Source organism: Microcaecilia unicolor, chromosome 12, assembly GCF_901765095.1.
Source record: "Microcaecilia unicolor chromosome 12, aMicUni1.1, whole genome shotgun sequence".
In the NCBI taxonomy this organism is placed as follows: Eukaryota; Metazoa; Chordata; class Amphibia; order Gymnophiona; family Siphonopidae; genus Microcaecilia; species Microcaecilia unicolor.
In genome coordinates, this window is record NC_044042.1 from 83,212,037 (window position 1) to 83,237,401 (window position 25,365).

Below are 25,365 nucleotides of genomic sequence, written 5' to 3' on the forward strand. Positions count from 1 at the left end.
AAGAAACACCCTCTCCCTTGCACTCTCTATAAACACTTTAGGACCTTTCCTTACTACAGATAAGATAATAAATCCCCTCTAAATCAAAACCATTGCATATCCTATGCTCAAGGCTCTGGAGGACAAGGCAAGGAGCAGGATAAATATTCACCAAACAAAATTATGGGTTGCCCATTAGTAAGCACACAATTAAGAGCAAAGAAACATACCTTCCTTTACATGTTATGTTTTTTTAATAACTCAATTTTCTGTTTGGCTTTTCAGCAGCTTATTCTTTTTAAAGTGTCTCTTATTTTTCAACAGTTAAACCACATTTATGGCTGTACTTATTTAAAAAAAAAAATAAAAACTGTTCAAATATTTTCAGTCTTTGGTATTAAAGTTGAATGGCTTACACACAGCCCTCAACAAATGTAGTTTGAATCCTATCATTTTTTTTTACCCCACTCAGTTCATTAAAGTCATTTTCACAAGAAAGTTAGTGTTTGATTTTTTTTTTTTTTTTACTATTTCTTTATTATACTGTACAAATTTTAGTCTGATCAGTGGTGACAAAATTCATGAAAACAGGTTTGGAACCTCAAGAGCACCCTGACCAACTCTTCCTGGTCCCTTCTGAAATCACCAGTATCACAGATTTCGTCTCTCTTTTTCTACCTAATAATTAATTCCACTGAAAAGCACCGTGTACAGAGGTAATCGTGGCATTGAAATATTCCAAACCAATAATCAAGGCAGACAGGAGTGAAGGAGGTGCCAATTTGCACACTTATGCAATGTTAGCAAAACACAGCTCTCTCTGCAAGTTTTCATCAGATGCTCCCATGTGAAATGGATTTAAGGGCAGTTTTCATTGCCTTACAAGAATTTTTCATGGTATTAGGCACATGATAACTCCAAAACACAGAAAAGAGCTCACCAGAAAAAAAAACCAAAACAAAAAAACAGTTTCCAGCAAAACAAAGACCGTCTCAGAGTTGTAGGTTTTGAGTTCTATGCCAGGGCTCTGCTGCTGCGTGAAACTGCTTACTCCATGTCCCTGAAGTACCACCAGGGAGCTGGGCCCAAAATGAAACAGCAGTCTTCATTGTGTGTATACAGGCCTGTGATGTGATGCCATCAGGAACTTTCCATGCATGAGAAATAATCCTCAGGTAATTCTCCCAGGAGCCCATCGAGGTCATCTGAGACAATAGCAAAGGAGTAAGAAAGATCAGGTAAAAGGGTGAGAACCTGAAGAGGGCCGTAGGAAACCGAGGTAAAGAAGGATCGGAAATATTAACAGAGACAGGCAATTCCGAGGGGCATCTAGAGTGCAGGAACAAAGCTCTATGACAGTAAAGAAACTGAAGACAAAACTGGCTGTAAGGAAGATATTGACTCTGAAAGGGAGAATACAAGTAAAATGTAAATGACAGATCAACAGATGTGGGTGAAATCATGACACAAATCAGTTGAAGAACTCCTCTAACCTGTGCCCCATTCTCCAGCAGCCTGTTCAGAAGGTCCTGCCACAGATTTGTGGCTCATGGAGGTATTTCTGGAAGATGACATCACAAGCTGGCCTGGATGCAAGGGTGCTTGTGTACACTCTCTCTGTGCTTTGAGAGTTACAGTTCTGCCACTGGTTGGAGTGTCCTGCCTAGTTCCATTCTGAGAAAAAAAAAAAAAAAAGTACACGGTCCCATCAGTGCCCACAGAACAGACTCTCCTTGACCATGGGGGAGGGGGGATCTGGTCATTTAGGGCACCTTTTTGTGCCTTATTTGTTCTAAAATCAAGTCTTGACCAAAACGTCTTAGCTGTAGTCCTGGACGTTTTGGTTTTGTTCCATTACAGCTATAAAACATCCAAGTGTTAGGAACGTCCTAATCTCACCTTTGAAACGCCGCTGACATGCCCCCTTGTGATTGGCACACTGCAGACGAATTGTATAGATAAACGTCTGCAAAATAAAGTTTGAAAATATCGATTTGGACGTTTTTAGAAGAAAAACGTCCAAATTGGGCTTTATGACACTTTTTGTATGTTTATTTTTTTTTTATGAGCTTCACAATGTGTTTTTAAACAACCTATATAAAAGTCATCAAATTTAAGACTATTCAAACCATACGCAGAGGCTGCGGCCACAACTGGAATCTATTTAAATATCCACTGATTGTGTAAGTTTTGTGCTGTGGTAATGAAAAATTTCCTTTTTAACAGCAGATTTGAATATTATTAAATTTGATGACTTTTTTTGTTTTAATAGGTTTTTAAACACATTGTGAAGAGTAAATGATTAAAAATAATAAGACCTTGAGGTTGTGGGCTTGAAATGGGATGATTCATAAGAGGCCCTATAGCTGAGTTGTACGTCTATGCTTACTTCTATGATACTCTTCATTTTTTATGTGACAATATTGGTTGTCTATTTAATGATATTGACTTTGAAGAGGGTATGCTGTTACCTATTTTTTTCAATATTGATTTAGAAAAAACAACAACAGTTCGGCATTCCTCCAAGAGGAAGCTGGGGGGGGGGGGGGGTGGGGGCTGAAGCCATCCCCTGGGCAGCTTCAAACAAATAGACACATCTGAGCCATTGGAGGAGGAGCAGTAGAAACAGGGCAAGGAGCTCCTCCAAGAAGCAGAAGCCACCCATGGAGTAGTCTAGAAGCAGGAATGGAGATGGAATGGGAAATCTGTAAATATACAACATAAAATGGTGTTGGTAGCAGCCCAGTGGGAGACCACAGTATCAAAGGAACTGTGAAGTGGGAGGTAGGCTGCCGGCCACACAGGAGTAGAACCGTTTAAGGCTGGAGGTCTAAGCTTTACAATCCTTGTGGACTTGACAAGGCATATAGACCAAGGATTGCAAATTTCTGTTTGTTGAAGTTATTTCTTTGCTTTGATAAAAATAAACATCTACTCAATACCACATTTGCCCAGCGTCATCAATTAATAATATAATGTCTTCCCTTTTACATTTTATATTTATGCAATTCTGAAATTCTTTAGGTTCTCCACAACCATAACTGTAACAACTTCAATAGTCTTGTTTCAATAACGGACCTCAGTAGCTCAATGTGTAAATGGCAGCAATTCATTTGTCAAGAGACATATGCTTGAAACTCTTAATGCGCCATTGGCTCCTCATTGGTCCCTCCATCAACTTTCCCCCAAATATGTCTTTTTAACTTTTTAATATAACGAAAAGTTAAAACTTAGCTTTCAAAGGTAGCTTAACGGCAAATTACCATTACTGGTGACAAAAACCGACATGCGGCATGTTTTGCAATTGCTGCGTCAGGGTGAAGTCTACTGTGAATAAGGGAAAAACATGCTACATTAGAATACTATTATAACATTATTTCAATTCAACACATTATCTATACAGTAACTTACTTTTAGAAACGCCATCATCAATTCCTCTCTCTTAAAATGGCATCAGCGTTCTCAACTATTAAATAGACCTGCCTACGATTCCCACCAATCATATCTCATCTATCATATCCTATCAATGCTTTACCACCATCCACGTCAGAGCAGGGAACCCCATTCCAATTGGCTGTTCAGCCCATAGGGGATTACTGTATCAAGAGTGAATATCCACCACTGCTCTTTAAAATTCAAAAGTTTTGCAATATCTCCACCCATATTTCCTACCTCCACCGTATCTATAATTTGCCATTGTAAGTCTGCTGTCTCATGAGCTTTATCCACCCAATGTTGTACTAACGGGGCCGATAGAGTACGTGTGTGAATGCAGGACTTGTGCTCAGATAACCTTTGTTTTATCGGGTACGATGACCTACCCACATAAATCGCAGGGACATATAATGGCATACACCACATTCTCAGATTCACATGTGGTGTTTTGTTCGACTCAGTATTATCTTATCCCTACGTGGGGCAGTCCCAACTAGTACCAATAATGGCTGACATGCACCACTGACAATGCGTACATGCCTTCTGGCCACACAAGGGAGATGGAATGTTATAATCCAACCTAAGCTAAGATTTAACTTTTCATTATATTAAAATTTAAAAAGACATGTTTGGGGGAAGGTTGATGGAGGGACCAATGAGGAACCAAAATGGTGATTTAAGAGTTTCATATAAATATAACAAAAGAGAGGGAACGAAGTACAAACTAAAGTCCAAACAAAAAAAAACAGCACCACGGGCCTTTAAAAATGGAACACAGTTCTTTAATGAATGAGCCTTGGCAAAAAGACCCGACACGGGCCGTGTTTCGGTGACTAGCACCTGCGTCAGGAGTCACAGTGATGACGTGGAAAACTTGGGGAATAACTCGAATATATTCCTCTACAATATATTATTCCTTACCCCACATCTCATATAGTAAAAGCTACAAAGCACCCAGGCACTTTCACTTTCTGTATCCAAATGGATGAAAAGGAATATATTCGAGTTATTCCCCAAGTTTTCCACGTCATCACTGTGACCCCTGACGCAGGTGCTAGTCACCGAAACACGGCCCGTGTCGGGTCTTTTTGTCAAGATTTAAGAGTTTCAAGCATGTCTCTTGACAAATGAATTGCTGCCATTTACACATTGAGCTACTGAGGTCCGTTATTGAAACAAAGACTATTGAAGTTGTTACAGTTATGGTTGTGGAGAACCTAAAGAATTTCAGAATTACATAAATATAAAATGTAAAAGGGAAGACATTATATTATTAATTGATGACGCTGGACAAATGTGGTATTGAGTAGATGAGTCTATAAAGCCCCCGTCTGTGGATATGAGATTGTAAGCTTTTGAGTCCGTTAATTTGATAAAAATAAATGCAGAAAACTTGGACTGGCTCCATGTAGAGTCTTAGAATGAAGGAGCTGAACTGGAGTGCCTGCTGGGAGGCAAACCTTGGGCCTTTTACAACATCTCTGAGCGATCCAAGCCTCTGTCTCCTCTCTCACCTCTCTTTTCTGGGGCACTTGAATGCTGCTGTCAGAGTCCGGCAAGTAAACTTTCACCAGATTATTTGGTGTGACATTAAGATAATGGTTGCGAAGTGATGGCGAGAAGACCCCCACCTGCACCATAAAAGGAAATAGTCAGTATCACAGCATCTGAGGGAATTTAAGTTTTTTCACTGACAAAAGTGAAATGTGAATATTCATTACAGAACTTATTTACACAGTACATTAGTTCCTCCTCTAGTTTAGACTGTACCATGCAGAAAACAAAACAATATTTCCTGATGCACAGGTACCTGTTGTAGCAGGAGCACAGCACCAGCTTTCAGATCATTCTCTCTCTCTTCCAGAAGCATGTGGTGCACAGTCCCCTGAATCTCTCCTGCACACAAAGAGTAAGCAGTCAGCACATTGCGATGTACATAGGTCTAGATGTGTAAAAGTATACTGGGTAGTCAATATCAGATGTGTAAGGCAGTGGTTCCCAAACCTGATCCTGGAGGCACCCCAGCCAGTCAGGTTTTCAGGATATCCACAACGAATATTCAAGAGAGAGATTTGCATGCACTGCCTCCACTTCATGCAAATCTCTCTAATGAATATTCATTGTGGATATCTTGACTGGCTGGGGTGCCTCCAGGATCAGGTTTGGGAACCACTGGTGTAAGGTATACTGAGTAGCCAATATCCTGAGCACCCAGGGAAAGAAAACAAAACGTCTCACGTTTCTTCACCATTTTCTGGCTCTGCTAAAACATGATACTCTAATCTCCAATGTTATACAGTTCTGCCAGAGAGACATTCAGAATTTGGTCTCTAATCTTTTTTTTTTATTTTTTTATTTCTTTCTTGAATTTTGAATTTGTTTTTAACAGCTCATCAGCCTAACAAAGCTGCCTGACTTTTGAGGAAGTCAAAACACCTTGTGTTTCTCAGGCAGTCTCAGAAAGTGCATGGTGGATATAAATTGGATTTTAGGGCTGAAGAGAAAGGTGACATTTTTGTTATGGAAAGACATAAAAGGGAAGGACCAGAATAACCAGTTTGTAAAACCACCACATAAGATCTTTAATTGCATATAAGATTAACTGCTTGTGGCACAAAATCTGGGAGATAACTAAATATATCTCCGAATTCTCAATCACACATATCACACACACAGCAAAGACGGTATGCTTAGCATTCTAACACAACCTTACTAATAATGTATTGCATGTAGGCTCTAGGGAGACTAAAAGATCAGATACCCACAGGGACTTCCATCTTTAGTCTAAGAAGCTGGTTATACTGGGACACATGAAGAATGAAAATGCTTCCACTTATCACCCCTATCCTGCCGACCCAGAGAAAAAGACATCAACTAACTCGTCACATCACTGAAATAATGAGCACTGTGATGAATTCAGACAGCTCTAAAGAATATCAGTAGAGAAATGGTGAACACTGTAGTGATCCTCATCTAAGTCATGGATGATCATTTTTCTCAGCAGGAATTAAAGGTCATCTATTAGATACTGGCTACCAGCACTTCCTTCCTTCTGCTACCAGGGCCTCATGCCATCCTCACCTGTGGGGTCTTTGAAAACTGCGCTTGCATCCACAGTGGCATGAGTCAGCGATTTCAGCATCACTGCCATCTGGGGAACTTTATTTTTTGGGAGCTGCTTCAAAACTGCCTGTTTAGAAAATAAATACAACCTGTAAGCAACAAGCAAGAGTTATGGATTTAGAAATGTGGCAGAGTATTGTATTGCTGCCTTACAGTAACCCATCTGGTGAACTGTGCGTTTAGTAGCTATACCTTTCGCAGCACCATCACGACACTGTAAGTCCTCAAGAAGCAGCAAGGATCATTCTCATCCAGTCCCAGTTCAGCTTTCATCGTGGACCAGGGGCCCCTTCCAAAGCTCTCATCTGCCAGCAGTGGGGAACTCGATGCTTCCTGTTGGCGAGATTAAGACTTCACATGGAAGTACAGTCAGACTCTAGCTGAACGTTTCAGGAACAGACTAAGTTTCCCAAAGTTACAGCGCCAAAGTCATCCAAAATCCTTTTTCCACCAAGTTTCGATTTTGGTTTCGGCTTAAAAGGTTATTTTTTTCAGCCATGTTTTCCGTTTCGGCCAATAATGACCATGTGTTTTTGGTGGAAGCAAAAAATTTGTAATTTGTCTAGGGTTGCCAACTAGATCCAGATTCGCTTAACAGGGTTAATCCAGTCCTGGGCTTACGCCAATGCATGCAGGGACTTGCAGCCTTGCTTTTCTTAGGGAATCCAATGGGGAAATCAGAACCACAAGTCTCGGCAAGCAATGGGGTAAGCCCAGGACTGAATCAACCCTTTCCAGCAAATCTGGAGCTAGTTAGCAAAGCTAAAATTTGTCCCATTCCCCTCTCGCTAAACAAGTTGTCCTTCCTGCTGGACCCCCCTCCCCCTCGTGCCTCCTCCCCTACATGTAGGCCCCCCTGAGCCTATCTTACATTATCTGGTGGTCTAGTGGGATAATTAGAGAAGTTACTCCTGCCCATTCTGGCTCTGCTCTCAAAATGTCTGCTGTGACTGGGGCATCGCTCCTGCCCTGCCTACATTACTAAACCACTAGGAATTGTAAGGTAGTCCTGGTGGTGGTGGGGGGGGGGGGGGGGGGGGAGGCGACTGTATTCTTTATTTTTTTGGAAAGCGATTGCAAGTAATGCAGCTATGATCTTACACAATAGTTTATGTGCTAAATAGAGTGCTCCAAACAAAAGTTTTTGATACAAAATTTCAGCAGGAATTTAAACCTGTAAATCTGGGATAAGATCCTTAGGAATTAGCTTCTCTGTGGCATTATGTCAGCTGTCACTCCAAGGGTGGCACAATGTCAACCACTGTAAAACCACCATGGTTTTTAGTTTTCATTAGCTGTGTTCCATGTGTGTGGAGGTTATTTTGCTTGGAGGTAAATTTGGTTCTTTCGTTATTTAAATTATATTCTGGCTTGAATACTGTCCAGCTGATATTCAGCCTGTGGGAGGCAGGCCGGCTAAGTCCCACAATCGGTGCTGAGCCCAGATATTTACTGCCTGGCCATTTCAGTTGACCGGTATTGAATATTCAAGTGTTTTTTTGACGGGCCTAAACTTAACTGGCCAAGTTAACATTCAAAGCTGGCTGGTTAAGTTTACAGCGGCCAAAGATAGGACTAATATTTAGGTGGTCCGATCTGGCCCCTAAACTTAGGCGGCGAAGCGTTGAATATTCTCTGCTAGTCATTTATATCACACTAGTAAAAAAACCCCGTTTCTGATGCAAATGAAACGGGGGCTAGCAAGGTTTTCTTCAGAGTGTGCATGTGGGAGTGTGTGTCCCTGCCCTCTCTCCCTCCCCCTCCCCCCTCGGAGTCCAGTCCTTCAATGTTGTTTCCTGCTGTGCTGTGTTTGTGTTACAGAGAGAGTGAGGGCGTCTCTCTCCCCTCCCCCCTCTGAGTCCTTCACTGTTTCGTGGGATTTCCTGCTGTGCTGTTTTCCTTCACTCATGGGGAAACCGGATATCTCTGGCGCTTCACACTTCCGGCTGGAGGCTTCAGTGGTGCCTTTTATATATATAGATGATATAGCTGGTTAGCCACTATGCATTAAGTGCTAATATTCAGCGGAGATAACCGGTTAGCGCTTAGCCAGTTAAGTGCTATTTAACCAGCCTTCCTGGCTGCTTAAATAATGTTAATATCGGCCGGTGTGGGTTTAGCAGAGGGATGCAGAATACAAGAACATAAGAGTAGTCACACTGGGTCAAACCAATGGTCCATCTAGCCCAGTATTCTGTTTTCCAAACAGCGGCCAAGCTAGGTCACAAGTACCTGGCAGAAACCCAAATCGTGGCAACACCATACTACAAATCGAATAGCGTGTGGTTTGCTACATTTTCTAGGTGAACCTGGTGTTTGATCAATCCAAGGTTTATTTTGTACATTTCAGGATGAATAATGTGGGACGTTATCAAAGGCTTTCTTATAGCCAATCCATGCTATACAGAAATTACTGCTTTTACTGACAAACTCTGGCAATTCCTAGCGGCCCTCACTAGCTCATATTCATACAACCAAACTTAAGCTTTTGGTTTCGGCCAAAGAACAGGTGATGAATTTCAGCTGCATTTTCAGTTTCGGCTGAAAACTTTCAGACAGTTTTGGTCAGCCATTACTTAATATCAGATAATGGCATTTTGCAGTAGTGTGAAATCCATTAAATAGCCAGTATTAGATGTGCCACCAGAATTTCAGGGCTGTAACTTATCAGTTGGTGTCACCTAATTCTCTAAATGAGAATATGAGAAACCTACTATTTCAAAAGATCTGGAATAAATGGTTGTCACTTTTTACTTAACAGGACAGGTTAATACACTTTTCTTTATGAATGGCCCTTTGTGCATGACTAATGCTAACAGTCAGCATACTGAGTCAGCTGGGTAACTTGTAGCAAACTTCTTTTGACCCTGACACACTCTACCACATGCTGACACCCAGGGAAGGATCCATTTTATAAAATATGGCAGGCCACTAACAGCTAAGCCTTCACCTGCCAGGAGTGTAATGAGTGGCCACAAACCTCTGAATGAAACTTGGCTAGAGCTCCATGAGTCGGTTTATGTGGTGTGGAAATAAGAATTTCTTCCAGGTTCTTTCCACCATGCTGTGGAGAGAGAGAGAAGGGGGGGAGGGAGGGAGGGGAGGGAGGGAGAGAGAAGCTTTTGTATTAAATTTACTTCATAATTAAATTTCTTTGTAGATTTTTTTTTAATTGTAATCCATCACACTTAGCTTGGTACTAAAAATGCAGAATGTAAATTTTAGAATTACACTAGGGGACATCCATTCAATAGCATGCATTTAGTTCATTAGTGTTTTCTTAAGGGGAAATTTGGACTTTTCTGTTAATTTCCTTTCTTCGAGTCCTGCCAGACCAATCCAGATGAGTGGTTATGTCCTCCTGCAGGCAGAGGGAGCCAGCTCAGAGAAAAACAGCTCAGAGCTGACTTCACTTCACTTCCCTTATAGGGGGCTGGTACTCTCTTCAGCTCCTTGTTATCCTATACCAAAGCTAAGAAAACTAAATGCAATTCTTATGTTTTGGGTTTCCAGTTCAAACACAAAGCCAAACCTTATACAGTCAAAATCATCAATTCAGGTTCACCAGGAATGAGAATTCCATACATCAAGAAACAGCTACCTTCAGAATAGGTACAACATATTCAGTTAGCTTTCTGAATGTCAGACCAAGAATCCTCGACAATCAATGGGTGGTTTCTGGACTGATCTGGCAAGACTCAAGGGAAAGGAAATTAAACAGGCAAGTTCAAATTTCCACTTATCATCCATGCTAGACCAGAACACAAGAGGTATGCATCCATGCTAGACCAGAACACAAGAGGTATGCATCCAAGATCTACCCTGATTGAGCAGGAGGAAGCCATGATAGCTCTCAGAATACCTAGACTTGGAAAGCTCAGAAAGGGGAGAATATTGAGCAGAGAGAGGTTTTCCTTTAAAATGACCTAAGGGGACAAACTTCTGCTCTAAAATCTAAGAGAGACTATCCTGCAAGACTTGAGAGAAAAGAATGTGGCCTAGGAACTTAATCCAGGTTCCAAACAGGAATATCTCATCAACAGTATTGAGGCAGCTTCTGTGCCTATATCCTAGATTCAGCCTTTGCCCTCTGTGAGAATTGAAGTTTATCTTCATACCCAATCACTTGTGGAGGAAGAAGGCTGGTGGACATGAGGGTCACTTGCCTGCCTGGTTGGAAGTTGGCGGATCTCACACGGCACAGACAAGATTTTAGTCAGTGCTGGGGAAAAGCCTGCTGTCTTGGTACATGTGGGTACCAATTACATAGGAAGCCAAATTTAGGGGCCCTTTTACTAAGGCACCGCGCCTAAAAGTGGCCTGCGCTGGTGTAGGCGTGTATTTTGGATGCGTGCAGGTCAATTTTTCAGCGCACCTTGAAAAAAAAGGCTTTTTTTTTGTGGCCAAAAATGGACACGCGGCAAAATTAAAATTAGCGCGTGTCCATTTTCGGCCTGAGATCTTACCGCCACCCATTGACTTAGCGGTAAGGTCTCACGTGCTAATCGGGTAGTAAGTGGCCAGCATGCGTAAACTGCTGATTACTGCTGGGTAAGCGCCATGCGGTAGAAAATAAAAAATATTTTCTACCGCGTGTTTTGGGCGCGCATCAAAAATGGAATTTCTGCCTGACGCCTGTGGTAGCTCCAATTTGGCGTGTTGGACAGGCATTGGCACCTACGCACCTTAGTAAAAGGGCCCCTTGGGCTCTTAGGTAGAAACCTCAAATCCAGAACCTCCAGGGTAGCATTTTCAGAAGTGCTCTCTGTTCCGTGTGCAGGACTCAAGCAACAGGCAGTCTCAATGTGTGGATGAGGCGATGGTAGAGGGAGGAGGATTTTAGATTTGTTAGAAAATGGGCAACATTCTGGGAAAAGGGGAACCTATTCCGGAAAGATAGGCTCCACCTTAACCAAGGTGGAACCAGGTTGCAGATATCAACATTTAAAAAGGAGATAGAGCAGCATTTAAACTAGAAACTGGGGGAAGGAAGACAGTCACTCAAAAAGTGCATGATTTAGAACAAGGTATCTTTAAAAAATATCACCAAAACAGGGAAGATAGGGCATCCCAAGGTTGCAACAGAAACCACGGCAGACCAGGGGGTTCATTTTCAAAGAACTTAGACTTGCAAAGTTCTATAGGTTACTATGGAACTTTGTAAGTCTAAATGCTTTGAAAATACACCTCCAGGTGTCTTTAAATACAGAGCAAATGTTCAAGATTGCAAATCATCACTATCAACTGCTGAGCAAGTTGTAAATAAGAACAACAAACATTGTTTGAAATGTCTATATGCAAATGCCAGAAGCCTAAGAAATAAGACAGGAGAATTAGAATACATTGCACAAAATGAAACAAAACAAAACAAAAGATATAATAGGCATCTGAGACCAGGTGGAAGGAAGATAACCAATGAGACAGTTTCATACCAGGTACAAATGATATCTCAGTGACAGGGTGGATCGAACTGGTGGAGAGGTAGCATTATATGTTAAAGAGGACTTTGAATCAAATACACTAACAATTCTGCAGACACAAAACACATCTTGGAATTCCTATGGGTAGAAATTCCATGGATAGCGATAGGAGTATACTACTGTCCACCTGGTCAGGATGGACATGCACAAATGTTATCGGAAATTTGGGAGGCTAACAAACTGGGGAAAACAATAATAATGGGTGATTTCAATTACCCCGATATTGACTGGGTAAATGTAACATCAGGGCATGCTAGACAGGTAAAACGTATTGATTAAATCAAGGACTTTTTATGGAGCAGCTGGTCTAAGAAATAACAAGAGAGGGAACAATTCTAGACCTAGTCCTTATTGGAGCGCATGATCTGGTGCAGGAGGTAATGGTGCTAGGGCCACTTGATAACAGTGATCATAACATGATCAGATTTGATATATCTGGAATACTTACACACAGGAAATCCAATATATTAGCATTTAACTTTCAAAAAGGAGACTATGATAAAATAAGGAGAATAGTAAAAAAAAAAAAAAAAAAGGTGGGGTGGGGACTTAAGAGCAGCAGCTGCAAAGGTCAAAAGTTTACATCAGATGTGGATGCTATTCAAAAATACCATCCTGGAAAGCCCAGATATATTCCATGTATTAAAAAGGGAGGAAGGCAGGCCAAACGACAGTTGGCATGGTTAAAAAGTGAGGTGAAGGAAGCTATTAGAGCTAAAAGAAAATTCTTCAGACAATGGAAACAGGATCCAATGGAAAATAATAGAAAACAGCATAAGGAAAGGCAAGTCAAATGCAAAGCGACTTTGAAAAGAAGATTGCGTTGGAGGCAAAAATACATAGTGAAAAAACTCTTTAGGGATATTAGAAGTCAGTAAAAGAATCAGTTGAATTGCTAGGTTACCCAATGGGTAAAAGGGGTCATAATGAAGAGATTAAATTAATTCTTTGCTTTAGTTTTCACTGAGAAAGATATGGGAGAGATACCAAATACTCTATAAACCTGGAAGGTGTAATGGGGCAATTTGACAAATAGAAGAGTATCAAATCACCTGGACCGGATGATATGCCTCCCACAGTACTCACAGAACTTAAAAATTAACTTGCAGAGCTATTGTTAGAAATATGTAATTTATCTTTAAAATCAAGCACAGTACAGTACTGGAAGACTGGAGGGTGGACAATGTAATACCAATTTTTTTTTAAAGGTTCCAGAGGTGATCCGGGTAATTATAGGTCGGTAAGCCTGACGCTGGTGCCAGGCAAAAAGAAGAGACTATTATAAAGAACAAAATTACAGAGCACATTCAAAAGCATGGATTAATGAGACAAAGAGGCATATTTTCAAAGCACTTAGCCTTCCAAAGTTCCGTAGGTTTCTATGGAACTTTGGAAGTCTAAGTGCTTTGAAAATATGCCTCAAAGCCAACATGGATTTAGTGAAGGGAAATCTTGCCTCACCAATCTCCTAAATTTCTTTGAAGGGGTGAATAAACATGTGGATAAAGTTGAGCCATTCAATACTGTGTATCTGGATTTTCAAAAGGCGTTTAACAAAGTACCTCATAAAAGCGACTCCAGAGGAAATTGGAGAATCATGGGATAGGAGATAGTGTTCTATTGTGGATTAAAAACTGGTTAAAAGATAGAAAACAGAGAGAAGGGTTAACTGGTCAGTATTCTCAATGGAGAAGGGTAGTTAGTGGGGTTCCCCAGGGGACTGTGCTGGGATCACGACTCTAACATATTTAAAAATGTTCTATTGAGGTAATTAAGTTTGCTGATGACACAGTTATTCAAAATTGTTAAATCGCAAGAGGATTGTGAAAAATTGCAAGATCTTATGAGACTGTGAGACTGGGCATCCAAATGGCAGATGATGTTTAATGTGAGCAAGTGCAAAGTGATGCATGTGAGAAAGAGGAACCCAAACTATAGCTACGTGATGCAAAGTTCCACATTAGGAGTTACCACCCCAGGAAAGGGATCTAAGCGTCATCACTGATGATACGCTGAAACCCTCTGCTCCGTGTGCAGCAGCGGCTAAGAAAGGAATTAAACACAAAAATGAGATGTTATAATGCCTTTGTATCGCTCCATACTGTGTGCAATTCTGGTCACCGCATCTCAAAAGAGATAGCAGAATTAGAAAAGGTACACAGAAGGGTGACAAAAATAATGAGTATGGGATGACTTCCCTATGAGGAAAGGCTAAAGCGGCTGGGGCACTTCAGCTTGGAGAAGAGATGGCTAAGGAGAGATATGACAGAGGTCTATAAAGTACTGAGTGGAGTGGAATGGATAGATGTGAATTGTTTGTTTACTCTTTACAAAAATACTAGGACTCGGGGGGGCACAAAATTTTTTATTTTTGAACTGTATTTTTTATTGAATTTTTCCACATACAATATGTCAAACAGCCAACTGCATATTTACAGATACTTTCTACAGCAATTCGGGGGGCACAAATTGAACTAGGCAGGATACAGTTCTGCCACTGGTTGAAGTAACTCCTAAAGCACCAAGAAAGCGTACACAACAAGTAGTGTTGTTCTGCCTACAACCACCTGGACTATCAAACTACTTTTGATTCCCTGATTTGAGTCTAGGGTGAGGTTGGTTCTCGAGACATTGTCTTTTAGGTTTTTTTTCTTTTGGGTTATACTTGGCTAGATCAGTTCTGATTTTTGATTGACCTTGCTTTCGAAGTAGTCAGCTAAATTTTGAGCGGAGGAGCGTGTTTGTTGCTTTATCAAGAGAGTGGATGGAAGTTATGCTCCGAACTAGGGTGAATAGTTTTTTTTGTTGGTAAGGATATCATGGCCCACTTGACCGCTGTAGTATTTTTGTTTGGAGGCTGAAAAGTGTGTCCATCCACTTGCTTGAGATAGAAAATACTGAGGAGCTGGACTGGATGCTAAGAGAGATATGTTTCAGCTCAGTTTTAGTTCTCTATCTCCACCTGCTGGTTAATGGACACAACTATCCCACAAGTTCTGGAATAGTGGGATGTAATGGAAACATTTCAGGAGAGGGACCTTAGGGTGATAGTGTCTGAGGATCTCAAGGTAACGAAGCAATATGTCAAGGAAGTAGCCACAGCCAGATAGATGCTAGACTACATAGAGGGAGGTATATCCAGCATAAGAAAAGAGGTATTGAAGTTGCTGGTGAGGCACCACTTTAATAATGTGTTCAGTTTTGGAGGTTGTATCTCACTACGGATGTGGAAGCAGTCCAGAGAAAAGCAACAAAAAAGGTATGCAGTTTGTGCCACAAGGATGTATGAGAAGAGACTCAAATCAGTGTGTCACAGGGCCGGTTCACAGAGCAGTGCTTTTTTTTTCTTCCTAAAATATAGATTGCAGCATTGTTGCTCTCCCCTTCTGCTGCAGATCCAACAGTTTTCTCTCTCCCTCTTTCAGCGCCCAAAGTATTCCTATGTGGAAAGAGAATGGAAGAAAACAAACTTAGCTGTGCTTAGAAGGCAATTCCAGTAACTGGAGAAAATAAGTCCTAATTATGGCTAGACAGATCTGGATGGGTTGGAGTGATGCTTCGATGGCAACTCCTGTGCTGGGCAGACTTCTATGGTCTGTGCCCTGAAAATGGCAAGGACAGATCAAGTATGCATATGTTATATTGCATCATACCATAAGCTATGAGTTTATCTTGGTGGGCAGACTAGATGGACCATGCAAGTTGTTATCTGCCTTCATCTATGTTACCTACTGTACCTGAATGTAACTTGAGATACTATTTAAAAAAGGAGCGAGCTAAATCCTAAATAAAACAAAATAAATACAACAGCAATAAAAATAAATAAATAAACATTTGAAGAAATAGATCCCCCAAGGAGATTTGTGTCAGATCTTACTCCGTGTATACCGCACAGATCATAAATCAATCTGGGGAACCTCTTCAGCTTTGACTGGGGGCAAAACCTCCACAGATCATTCCTACCCACCTGACTTCTGCTTCCCTAAAGAAAAGGAAACCAGCAAAGGGAAGAAACTTTGACTCCTCTGAACTATCCTCCTCTACCAAGGACTACATCTAGAAGTGTGCCCTGAAGATTACTTCAAGAATGTGGGCTTAGCTGACAGGAAAGACCAGTGCTTCAGCCTAGGAACTCTAGAAGAAGCACTGCTGCCAGCAACACTCAGTCTCTAGCCAAAGCTCCCTCGGAGCTAGCTGAAGAAAATCATCCCTCCCTCCTCATGGTACAGGCACATGCTCCCTCTTGTTTCTATTGGAACAAATGCTGCAGAATTCTTCCCATGTCTTGAAGTGAAAAAGCAACCTTCTAATTATTTAAACACCTTTCAAGGGAAGGAGGAAAACAGAGAACAAGGGGGAAGGAATGGAGGAAAAGAATTCAGACTCCTCAGAGTATCATCCCTACTCCAGGTCCAATTCAACTGCTTTATACCCTCTTTTTTGTTTTGGAGTTTAAAACTTAAAGTGAGGCACCACTGCTCAATTCCCCAAATGGATTACAAGCTACCTCAATAACTAGTCCAGAAGCTGCATGATCCACTCGTCACCATTTGCTGGAGACAGAAAAATACTGAGAATCCAAGGCTGCAAGACGCCCTTATTGAGCAAAGCACAGAGGACTTCTCTTTTTTCTCTGTCTCCATTCGCTGGTTTGCAGGCACAACCCACAGGTTTTGGGCTGGTCTGGTCAGGACACTAAGGAATTATGGTTTTTATATATGAACAACCCCCAGTTGACCCAACACCTTATTCTTCTCTTCACCTGGAAGAATATAAAATCCTTGGCCACTTTAAGGCTAGAATCAAGTATTACAGCCTGTCAGTTGTAAAACCCCCGCCCAAAAAAAGCGGGGAGGCGGCCAAGGCTATGACCAGCAATATAGGATCCCCCTTCAGATTAACTCTCGTGGCCTGTCCAAAAGCTACCTTAGAAAATATGGGTTACCAGCTTCTCTTTCCCAAATAACCTCCCTACTAAGGCGCTATTCCTCTATCTGCTGGTCTGGCTCTCATCTTCCTCTTGCCCCCGTCAGCAGAATGTTTTAGTATTCCAAACATTGCCAAAGTCAACCTATGATTACTTCTGTACAGGGACACAGAGTAGGGCTAGGAAGGACCCAAAGCGGAACAGGAAAATGCTGCCAAAGCAGGTCACCAAGGATTCTTTTTATTTTTCTCTTATTTTTTATTATTCTCAGACTGCAGAAATGATTTATGTTTCACAAGCCTAATCTGACCTTAAAAGACACTCTGGGAAGCTTCTCTTGTATAAAGAATCAGAAAGCAAGTTCTGCAGGCTGTTTCCACTATTTCTCCCCTACCTGGGCAGAAGTGGGGAGAACAGAAGAACTTTAACATGCATGCGACACTAAACACTGAAATACTAACTCAGAGAACTGGAGCTGCACAGGCTACTACTACTACTTATCATTTCTACCGGACGTATGCAGCGCTTCACACTTGAACATGGAGAGACTCCCTGCTCAATAGAGCTTACAATCTAATTATGACAGATAGACAGGACAAGTAAGGGATAAGGGTTAGGACAGACAGGACATATCAGGGATAGGGGACAGTTGAAGGTTTAGTTTTAGGAGTTAAAAGCAACATCGAAGAGGTGGGTTTTTAGCCTAGATTTGAAGATGGCCAGCGATGAGGCTTGGCGTACTGGCTCAGGAAGTTTATTCCAGGCATACGGTGCAGCAAGATAGAAGGAACGGAGTCTGGAGTGCCGGGGGTCGCTTAACTCTGCCATGCCTGAAGGTAGACATATGGCCTTCATGAACTTTCCCATTTTTCTCAGATGGAAAAAGAGAAAAAGGGACCAGGATACTTTACTTACTTATTTTACTGCAAATATAAAGGCTGGTGATTCCATCAAAATAGGAGAACTGACCAGGTCTTACTCCACACACAAAAAGCTCAGTCTAGGGCAGTGGTTCTTAAACCTGGTCCTGCCAGTCAAGTGTTCAGGATACCCACAATGAATATTCATGAGAGAAATTTTGCGCTCCGGCCCGCAGCTCTAACAAGTGCTCGTCAGAGACGTCCTTTTATTATTTTTTTTAATGTTTCAGTGAAGGACGTTCAATGTTAGGCACTTTAGGATGGCCCTGATGAGCACTTGGACTTTTTTTCCCCCCGATTTTTTTTGTTGTTGTTGTTACATTTATAGAAGTTTTTAGAGGCTGCGTAGCCCCAACGTGAGGTACAGACCTCCCGTTAGATTTTCCATGGTTAGGCAATCGGGAAAACGGTAGTGCATCTCATTACAATACGATTTATACACATTGGGGTACTAATTTGCTCATCTGCATTCCGTTTTCATTAGCTGCTACCGTGATCGGAAAATTACTATTACTATTTAACATTTCTAAAGCGCTACCAGGGTTACGCAGCGCTGTACAATCTAACAAAGAATGGCTCGGAGAAGCATTTAGTGCATGCCACAGTTTACTACTTGCTCGTTAATGGCTCGTTAAGTTTAGTGCATCTGGCCCCAAGTATACTGGCGGACATGCTGAACTGCTATGACTTACCTACAATGTATCACTTCCCTTTTCCTCCCCAGACATACTGCAAACAAATGGAATGAAAGATGGAGAGTCCCATCACATCAAATTCCCAGACTCAATCCGACACAACACCATAGGAAGCAAGTTGGGAAGAGGCTATACTGAAACCCTTTTTGTTTTGTATTCCCTTCTTCCTCTTCCAAAACCTTTAGTTAGCTGGCACTTAGATAAAGTACTTCTGGCCCCCTCCCAAGAGTAGGGGCGAGGAGGACAGTTGGAACTGCAGCTACAACCCCACAAGGTTTGGAGAGGGATTTGGCTTTGTGGACTGGCTTCCTCCAATACAAGCCCTCTAGTCTGTTCCCAAAGGGGGAGAGGGGGGAAGTCAGCCCCAAAGGACAGTTGCCTGCAGCTCCACTCAAGATTGTCTGTGCTCAACTGAGAATCTGGGCCTACTCAATAGCTGCTGTTCCAGGCCACATGAATGTACCATCTGCTGAAGCCAGAGAAATACTAAGGAGCTGAAGGCAGCACCAGCCCCCTAAGTCAGCTCTGAGCTGTTTTTCTCTGGTTCCATCTGTTGGCAGAGAGAAATATACGATTGCTTGTCTGGACTGAAATTTATGAAATTAACATAAATACAAGAGAATTGGGAAAAATTCTGAAACAAAAATCCTTGCCTGTGTAATTGATATACATGGACTTTACACAAGAGGCAAGCTACTGGTCAAGCCAACACAAAAATCCTGTTAGTACTAGTTATAAATAACATTCTAATTTAGAGACTTCTATACCGCAATTACCAAATATTTGGCTCATTATGGATTGGCAACAAGATTTGATAGCCATTTCTGGGATGTCACAATTCTCCAGCTTACCAGAATCAAGTCTTAAAAAACCTCTTTATTTCTGAGATCTTATTACTGTTGATGAAACACCTTATAATTTGATTCAGACCTAATTAAAAAAAAGTGGCATTTAATTCCATGATTTGGCTGGTTAATAAGACAAACAAAAAAACACAACTATATTTTTCACAAATGGATGTCAAAATTAGGCAATTAGAGAAAGATATTCTTTTAGATGATGGTCTATTAATAACTGAAGTTTTTCCAAATAAAATCTTGTGGACTAGCATATATAATTTGATGTACCATGGGCTATATTTGGCAACCTGCATAAAGAGGATTTTATATGGTTGAATCTAATAACAACAGAAATTAACCTAGCAGCTGTATTGTGTAGCGACTGGAGACATTTTATTTGCTTATCTGAACAAGCAAACTATAAAACATTAAAATAATCCAACTGTGGTGACCAGAAAAAAAAAACGTTTTCTAATAAAAAGACTCTTTTGGAAATATCAACTGATTTACATGTAGATCTAAAGAAAAGAGAAGGGTCCACACTAACTCTTAAGACTTTAAGCAATGTTTCAAATTTCAAGGTCTGTTCTCAAACTTAATTATAAGGAACTACCTTGTGTCTGTCCCAACAATAGGAGTTTAGTTTTATCCTCATTTAATATTAATAAAATGTTTACAGACCCACTACAGTAATACACTCCTGAACTGATATAATATCACCTATGTTGGGTAAGACAAATGAATAAAGTGATATCATCTGCCTATGTGTAAAATACAACATTCAATTTTGATAATGCTTTCCCTAATGTGCTCTTTAAAATATTAAACAGTATAGGACCCCACAACTTAAGAGATCAAGATTCCAACCATTCATCTGAAGATGAATACGTTCTATGAAGAAAACCCTAAACCGATATGTTACCAGCAAGACCTATATTATTTAATAATTGAAGAATTATTGTATGATCAGCTAGGTCATAAGAACATAAGAGATCAAATTGCAGCAATATAGCCTAATGACCTCTAATAAAAAGAAACCGGACGTCGATTAGCAATGATCCCGATAATGGACACCAATAATCCAACTGTAAGCCTCATACTTTGGGTTGTTACAATCAAACTGACATGAAAATTAAGTCATTAACACTTTTACATTGCACTCAATACCTGCAGAACTAGCTGTGTGAATTACTGCGCCATTTAAATTTGCAACTTTACAACTAAGTCTTAGAGGATACTACAGTGATCTCTCCCTTACCTGCTGAGGCAGAATCCCTGCAGGGCCAGGAAAACGTCTTGTCTTTGCCTGCAGCAAGTCCCAGGAATCTGTCTGAGGTGTCTTATTGGCTGCAGTGACCAGCTGTACCAAGTGATTGGTAAGCACTGGGCTCTGCAGAGTGCCTGGACCAGCAATAGAACAGGGAGTCCTTAGGATGGCAGTAGGGGGCTCCGTATGCGGCTTTAGTGTATGAGGTTGCTGAAAAGAGTTACTAGGCAATCTGGGACTAATCTGAGTGGGCATCTGTGGTGCTGGCAACCTGGAGGTTCTACCTGCTGCAAGGAAAGGTTGAGGAGACCTAATAGAGGAGGGAAAAGGCACGAGACCTCGATGGCTGTTACTGCTGCTTAACCCTGTCCCAGGCTGATGGGAAGAGGAGTGGATGGGCTTGGCTGCCTGGTAAACCATTCCAACAGTTCTGACCAGGGTGGTATTTGTTGGTGTGAGAGTTGAGGTCACAGGAACTGTTGCCCTTGATGTGAAAGGTAGTGAATGCTGACATCCTCCTACTGTGCTGGGTCTCAGGTTTAGGCTTGTGCTCAAGCTGGGGATTTCACTTATATTATGCGTACTCATTTGTGCAAGCTGCGTGTCCTGTCTTTGCACAATGCCAGAGGTCCTAAGCCTGAAAGGTGCCATCTGCCCTGCTACACATAGCTTCTTGGTTACTATACTGTCATTGGCACCATCATCCCTTATGCGTACCTGGGATGCACTTTCTTGGAGTCTGTGGGCATTTTCATGCTCCACCCTACCAGGTTCAGGACCCACTTCTGTGCAGGCAGACAAAAACAATGCATCCTCAGACTCCAGGTCCACAACCTTCCCCAAGTATGCTAAAGGTGCAGATTTGCTTGTAAACTTTGCGTTTGAGCTGCAAGGAGGCTGCTGATCACCGGCATGGCTTATGCAGTTCTTGGATGAAGAAGCAGAGACAGTACACTTCAAGGTCCATGATTCTTCTGTGTCTGTAAAATTCAGAACAGGATTACTCATAGGTCTTAGACAGTGCGTTGACCTACGTAGAAGACTGGTCCCCACTGATGACTTGCTGGGATTCTGCAAGCCCAGGACTGGGGACAGTTTGTTGATGCTGTCATCTAATGGCCGGTGAGGTGTAGACAGTATTCTATCTGGAGCTTGCAGGCTAGAAGCAATGGGCCTCAAGTACTTGTTAACAGAAAGTCCTGGACCAGAGGTTGTCTCCACATCCTTGACAGCCGACAGAAAATCCTGTGAAAATAAAAAAATAGTTCAGCTATCTCCAAATCTCTGCGTCTTCAAACAACATTAGATGATTTTGGCAGAAAAGGACTACTTGGTCCACCTAGTTTAACTATTTGTACCTATCTACTTCACAAGGCTTTATGGTCTTGTCCGTCTGTTTCTCTCTGTCTGTGCTACTAAGTCTCTTTGGGTTTGAGGTTCAAAACTCTTTTAGCTAGTTAACTTTGGGAGTTAAATGGCTAATACTTTAGCACTGAAAATGTTGGCCTGGCATATGGATAACTTTTGGCCAGATATCGCAGCCAAAAGTTATACATTTGAAGAAGTCGGAGGCATGGTGAGGGTGGGTTTAAATTTTTGGTGGATAACAGAATACTTGGCTAACTGTAACTAGTTTTTAATTTTTTATAATGCAATTATATAGTGTTTAAATGTGCTCAGACCATAACCATTCCAACCATTATATCCCCAAAGGGAGTATGTGGTGATGTCACAGATGGAACCATCATTGCACATTTGGTGTTCCACCTCCTTACCATGTATGTACATACATCTAGGCTGATTCTGAACTCTTACGCATATAGCATAGATTAAACCAAAGAACCTTCTGTATATAGCATATATTCAATATATTAAAAGAACATATTCACAATGCCCTAAATTCAAAATATACATAAGTCTCCTCACTACTGGACTAATGAGCTCAAACAAATGTAACCTTCAAATCTACATGCTATAACTACCTAGCTTGTTCAAAGAGGTACAGTGCACTTGATAACATTGCATATATAACCCACATACAGTTCTTAAGATTCTCCCAAAACAAATCATCCCCAAATAAACAGATCTGTTTTACCACTTCCCTTGGAGGATATATTGTGCTCGCCTAAGTGCTGTTAAAACCAAATAAGTGGACCCAAAACAAAATGGACAAAAATTCTTCTGCATGTTCAGTGATCTTGGAGTCTACAGTGCACTGTCACTCTTTCTACTATTGATACCACTCTTTATACACTTTACATATTGTTAATTTTTGCAACTGTTGTCACAGTGGTTGGCAACCTTAAAGTAATCAAAGATCACGATCCCCAGATCGCTTCCTCTTTGGTGACTAATAATTCTTTACCTCAGAAAAAATATTTGGTCCTTGGATTTCTGTACTTGAAATGCATGATTTTACATTTTTGATTGAAGTGTTGATTTCATATTAATTCCAATTGTTTGCAACCAAACTGCTTGCCTGTAGTTGGACGCTCTGGGGTCTTCTGTCCTACTCAAACCTGAATGAGGTAACGTGACTATAATTTTAAGCCTGTTCTTGTTGTAACGCCTGTTTCAAGTTGTTCTGGAATGTGTAGGTGCAGTTCTTGTGAGCTTACAGGGGGCATATCAACAGATAGGCACAGGGGAAATCATTCTTCTGATTCCCATAGGTCCCATAGATACTTTCATGAATCAATAAAGTAATGGTATCTGTTCTCTGGCTGTCCTCCAAACTTTATGCCATGTCTAAGCATCACTTTTGGGTTCTGTGTTAGATCCTTTGTACCTCTACAACCAGGAATAACTCCTGTACACTTTAAGATGCAGAACATGCTACCTTTTGTTAAAAGTGTACAAAATTTAAACATTTCCACCTCAGCGGTGCTTTCCTCATTTCAAGTTGTGTAAATAAGATTTGTAAAAACAGGTAAGTTTTCCCTATCTGACCTTGTGTGTACTAATATTTCTCACCTCATCCTCAAACTCTTCTTCTACAGCAAAGAGCTTCTGCAAACTCCAGGCCTAAAAGGAAAATCAAAAAGCAATAAGGAAAAGAACTATTGAAGCACAACACTAGATAGATGGATCAGTGAGAAGTTGCTCCATGAGCCTAGGGGTGTTGTTAAAACATGTGTCAGATGGAAGGGTGGACCCAGATACTCTTTCTAAGGCAAATGCCCAGTAACATGCAACATTAAAAGATGAAATGAAATGTAAAGAGAGCTGCAGTCTACAGTTTCTAGTATGGAAATCAGGTCCAGTACAAGCCAAACCTTGCAACATTGGACAAATCTCTTCAATTTTCAGTTGCCTCTGGTACAACTTAGATTGTACATCCATTTGTAGAGAGAGAGAACTTCTGTACGTTCTTATAACTCACCTTGAGCACAGACTTGGAAAAGTAAACCTACTATACAAAGCCAATGCCAATATGTGTGGGGAAAGCAGGAAAAATAAGAACCCACCAAGCATGACTTAAAGTTATGTGAGATGACAGCACAGAAAGATCCTGTGGCGTAGCTAGGGGGGGAAAAATGGCACCTATGCGCCGCCGATATCGTTCTCTACCTCCGTCCTCTCCCCTCCCGTGCGAGCTTCTCCTGCCTCTCCCATCTCTCTCAATCCGCGTGGCCGTTTTTACAGCTCCGAAGCGTTCTCCCTCCGGCACCGGCGATTGAGATAGTCAGCCTTGTTCTGCCAGCGTCGGGGCCTCTCCTCAGGCGCGCCCCGCCTACTTGTAATGCAACGTCCTCCTGTTTTCCAGAGGTGGGACGCGCGCGCCTGAGGAGAAAGGCCCCGACGCAGGCAGAAGGCTGACTATCTGAATCGCCGGTGCCGGAGGTGGTGAGGATAAAGGCTGCATTATCCCTGTTGGACTACCTACTGCCCTATCTGATCCATTTCCTCCAGTACCTTCTACAGCACCCACTAATCCTGGCGGCGCAGCTGCGGCACACTGTAACTCACATTCAATTTCCTTATCCACAATCGGGGCATTAGCTGGTGGAGGAGCAGTGGGAATTGAATCTGAACATTTTGTATATAAACATTTCTCTTCAAAATATTTAGTTTTAGTTTCTAAAATTTTAACATAATCCTTAGCATCACTCAATTGTTTCCTATATTTGCCAATAGAAATCAAACAAAATAAAACATGGAAAAGAAAATAAGATGATACCTTTTTTATTGGACATAACTTAATACATTTCTTGATTAGCTTTCGAAGGTTGCCCTTCTTCCTCAGATCGGAAATAAGCAAATGTGCTAGCTGACAGTGTATATAAGTGAAAACATTCAAGCATTACTATGACAGTCTGACAGGGTGGGAGGATGGGGGTGGGTAGGTAACTTTAAAACCACACAAGAACGTAAGACCTTTGAAGTCAGAATGATTGAATATTTTAACACCCAACAGAAAGGACTTAACAAGGATCTGGGGTTCCTAGCCCATTATAAACCATAAAGCTGTATGTCTCTGTTGATCACCCTCCCCTCACCTATCCACACCCACCCTGTTAGAATATCAATGATATGCTTTGATGTCCCCATGCATACTTCCTACCCACCCCCCTCCTCCCACTCTGTCAGACTGTCATAGTAATGCTTGAATGTTTTCACTTATATACACTGTCAGCTAGCACATTTGCTTATTTCCGATCTGACGAAGAAGGGCAACCTTCGAAAGCTAATCAAGAAAT

The 25,365-nt window shown here is 41.4% G+C and overlaps 1 protein-coding gene across 3 annotated transcripts; it reads right to left on the bottom strand.

The window, feature by feature from the left end:
• Positions 1 to 214: 214 nt before the first annotated feature.
• On the bottom strand, positions 215 to 24,367 carry C12H17orf53 (chromosome 12 C17orf53 homolog). 3 transcript variants are annotated; one of them, XM_030221756.1, is made up of 10 exons: positions 24,236 to 24,367; positions 23,639 to 23,689; positions 20,657 to 21,910; positions 9,518 to 9,601; positions 6,730 to 6,870; positions 6,496 to 6,604; positions 5,225 to 5,310; positions 4,929 to 5,045; positions 1,473 to 1,653; positions 215 to 1,184 (listed from the first exon to the last, which is right to left on the bottom strand). In XM_030221756.1, exons 1-10 carry the CDS (start codon positions 24,278 to 24,280, stop codon positions 1,120 to 1,122), a joined length of 2,133 nt encoding a protein of 710 aa, XP_030077616.1. In that variant the 5' UTR covers positions 24,281 to 24,367; the 3' UTR covers positions 215 to 1,119. The 3 variants fall into 3 exon arrangements, with proteins under 3 accessions (XP_030077616.1, XP_030077617.1, XP_030077618.1); XM_030221757.1 differs by lacking the exons at positions 215 to 1,184; positions 1,473 to 1,653 and adding an exon at positions 2,585 to 3,303; XM_030221758.1 differs by lacking the exons at positions 215 to 1,184; positions 1,473 to 1,653 and adding an exon at positions 2,585 to 3,306.
• Positions 24,368 to 25,365: the final 998 nt, after the last annotated feature.

What these genes read in the sequence shown, in the direction of transcription:
- C12H17orf53 (XM_030221756.1), bottom strand. Translation starts at nt 24,280, where the DNA reads ATGGGAGAGGCAGGAGAAGCTCGCACGGGAGGGGAGAGGACGGAG. An exon ending in CTGTGCTCCTGCTACAACAG is followed by an intron (nt 5,046 to 5,224) that starts GTACCTGTGCAT and finishes TTTATGGTGCAG; the next exon opens with GTGGGGGTCTTCTCGCCATC. An exon ending in TGCTGGAGAATGGGGCACAG is followed by an intron (nt 1,185 to 1,472) that starts GTTAGAGGAGTT and finishes CTATTGTCTCAG; the next exon opens with ATGACCTCGATGGGCTCCTG.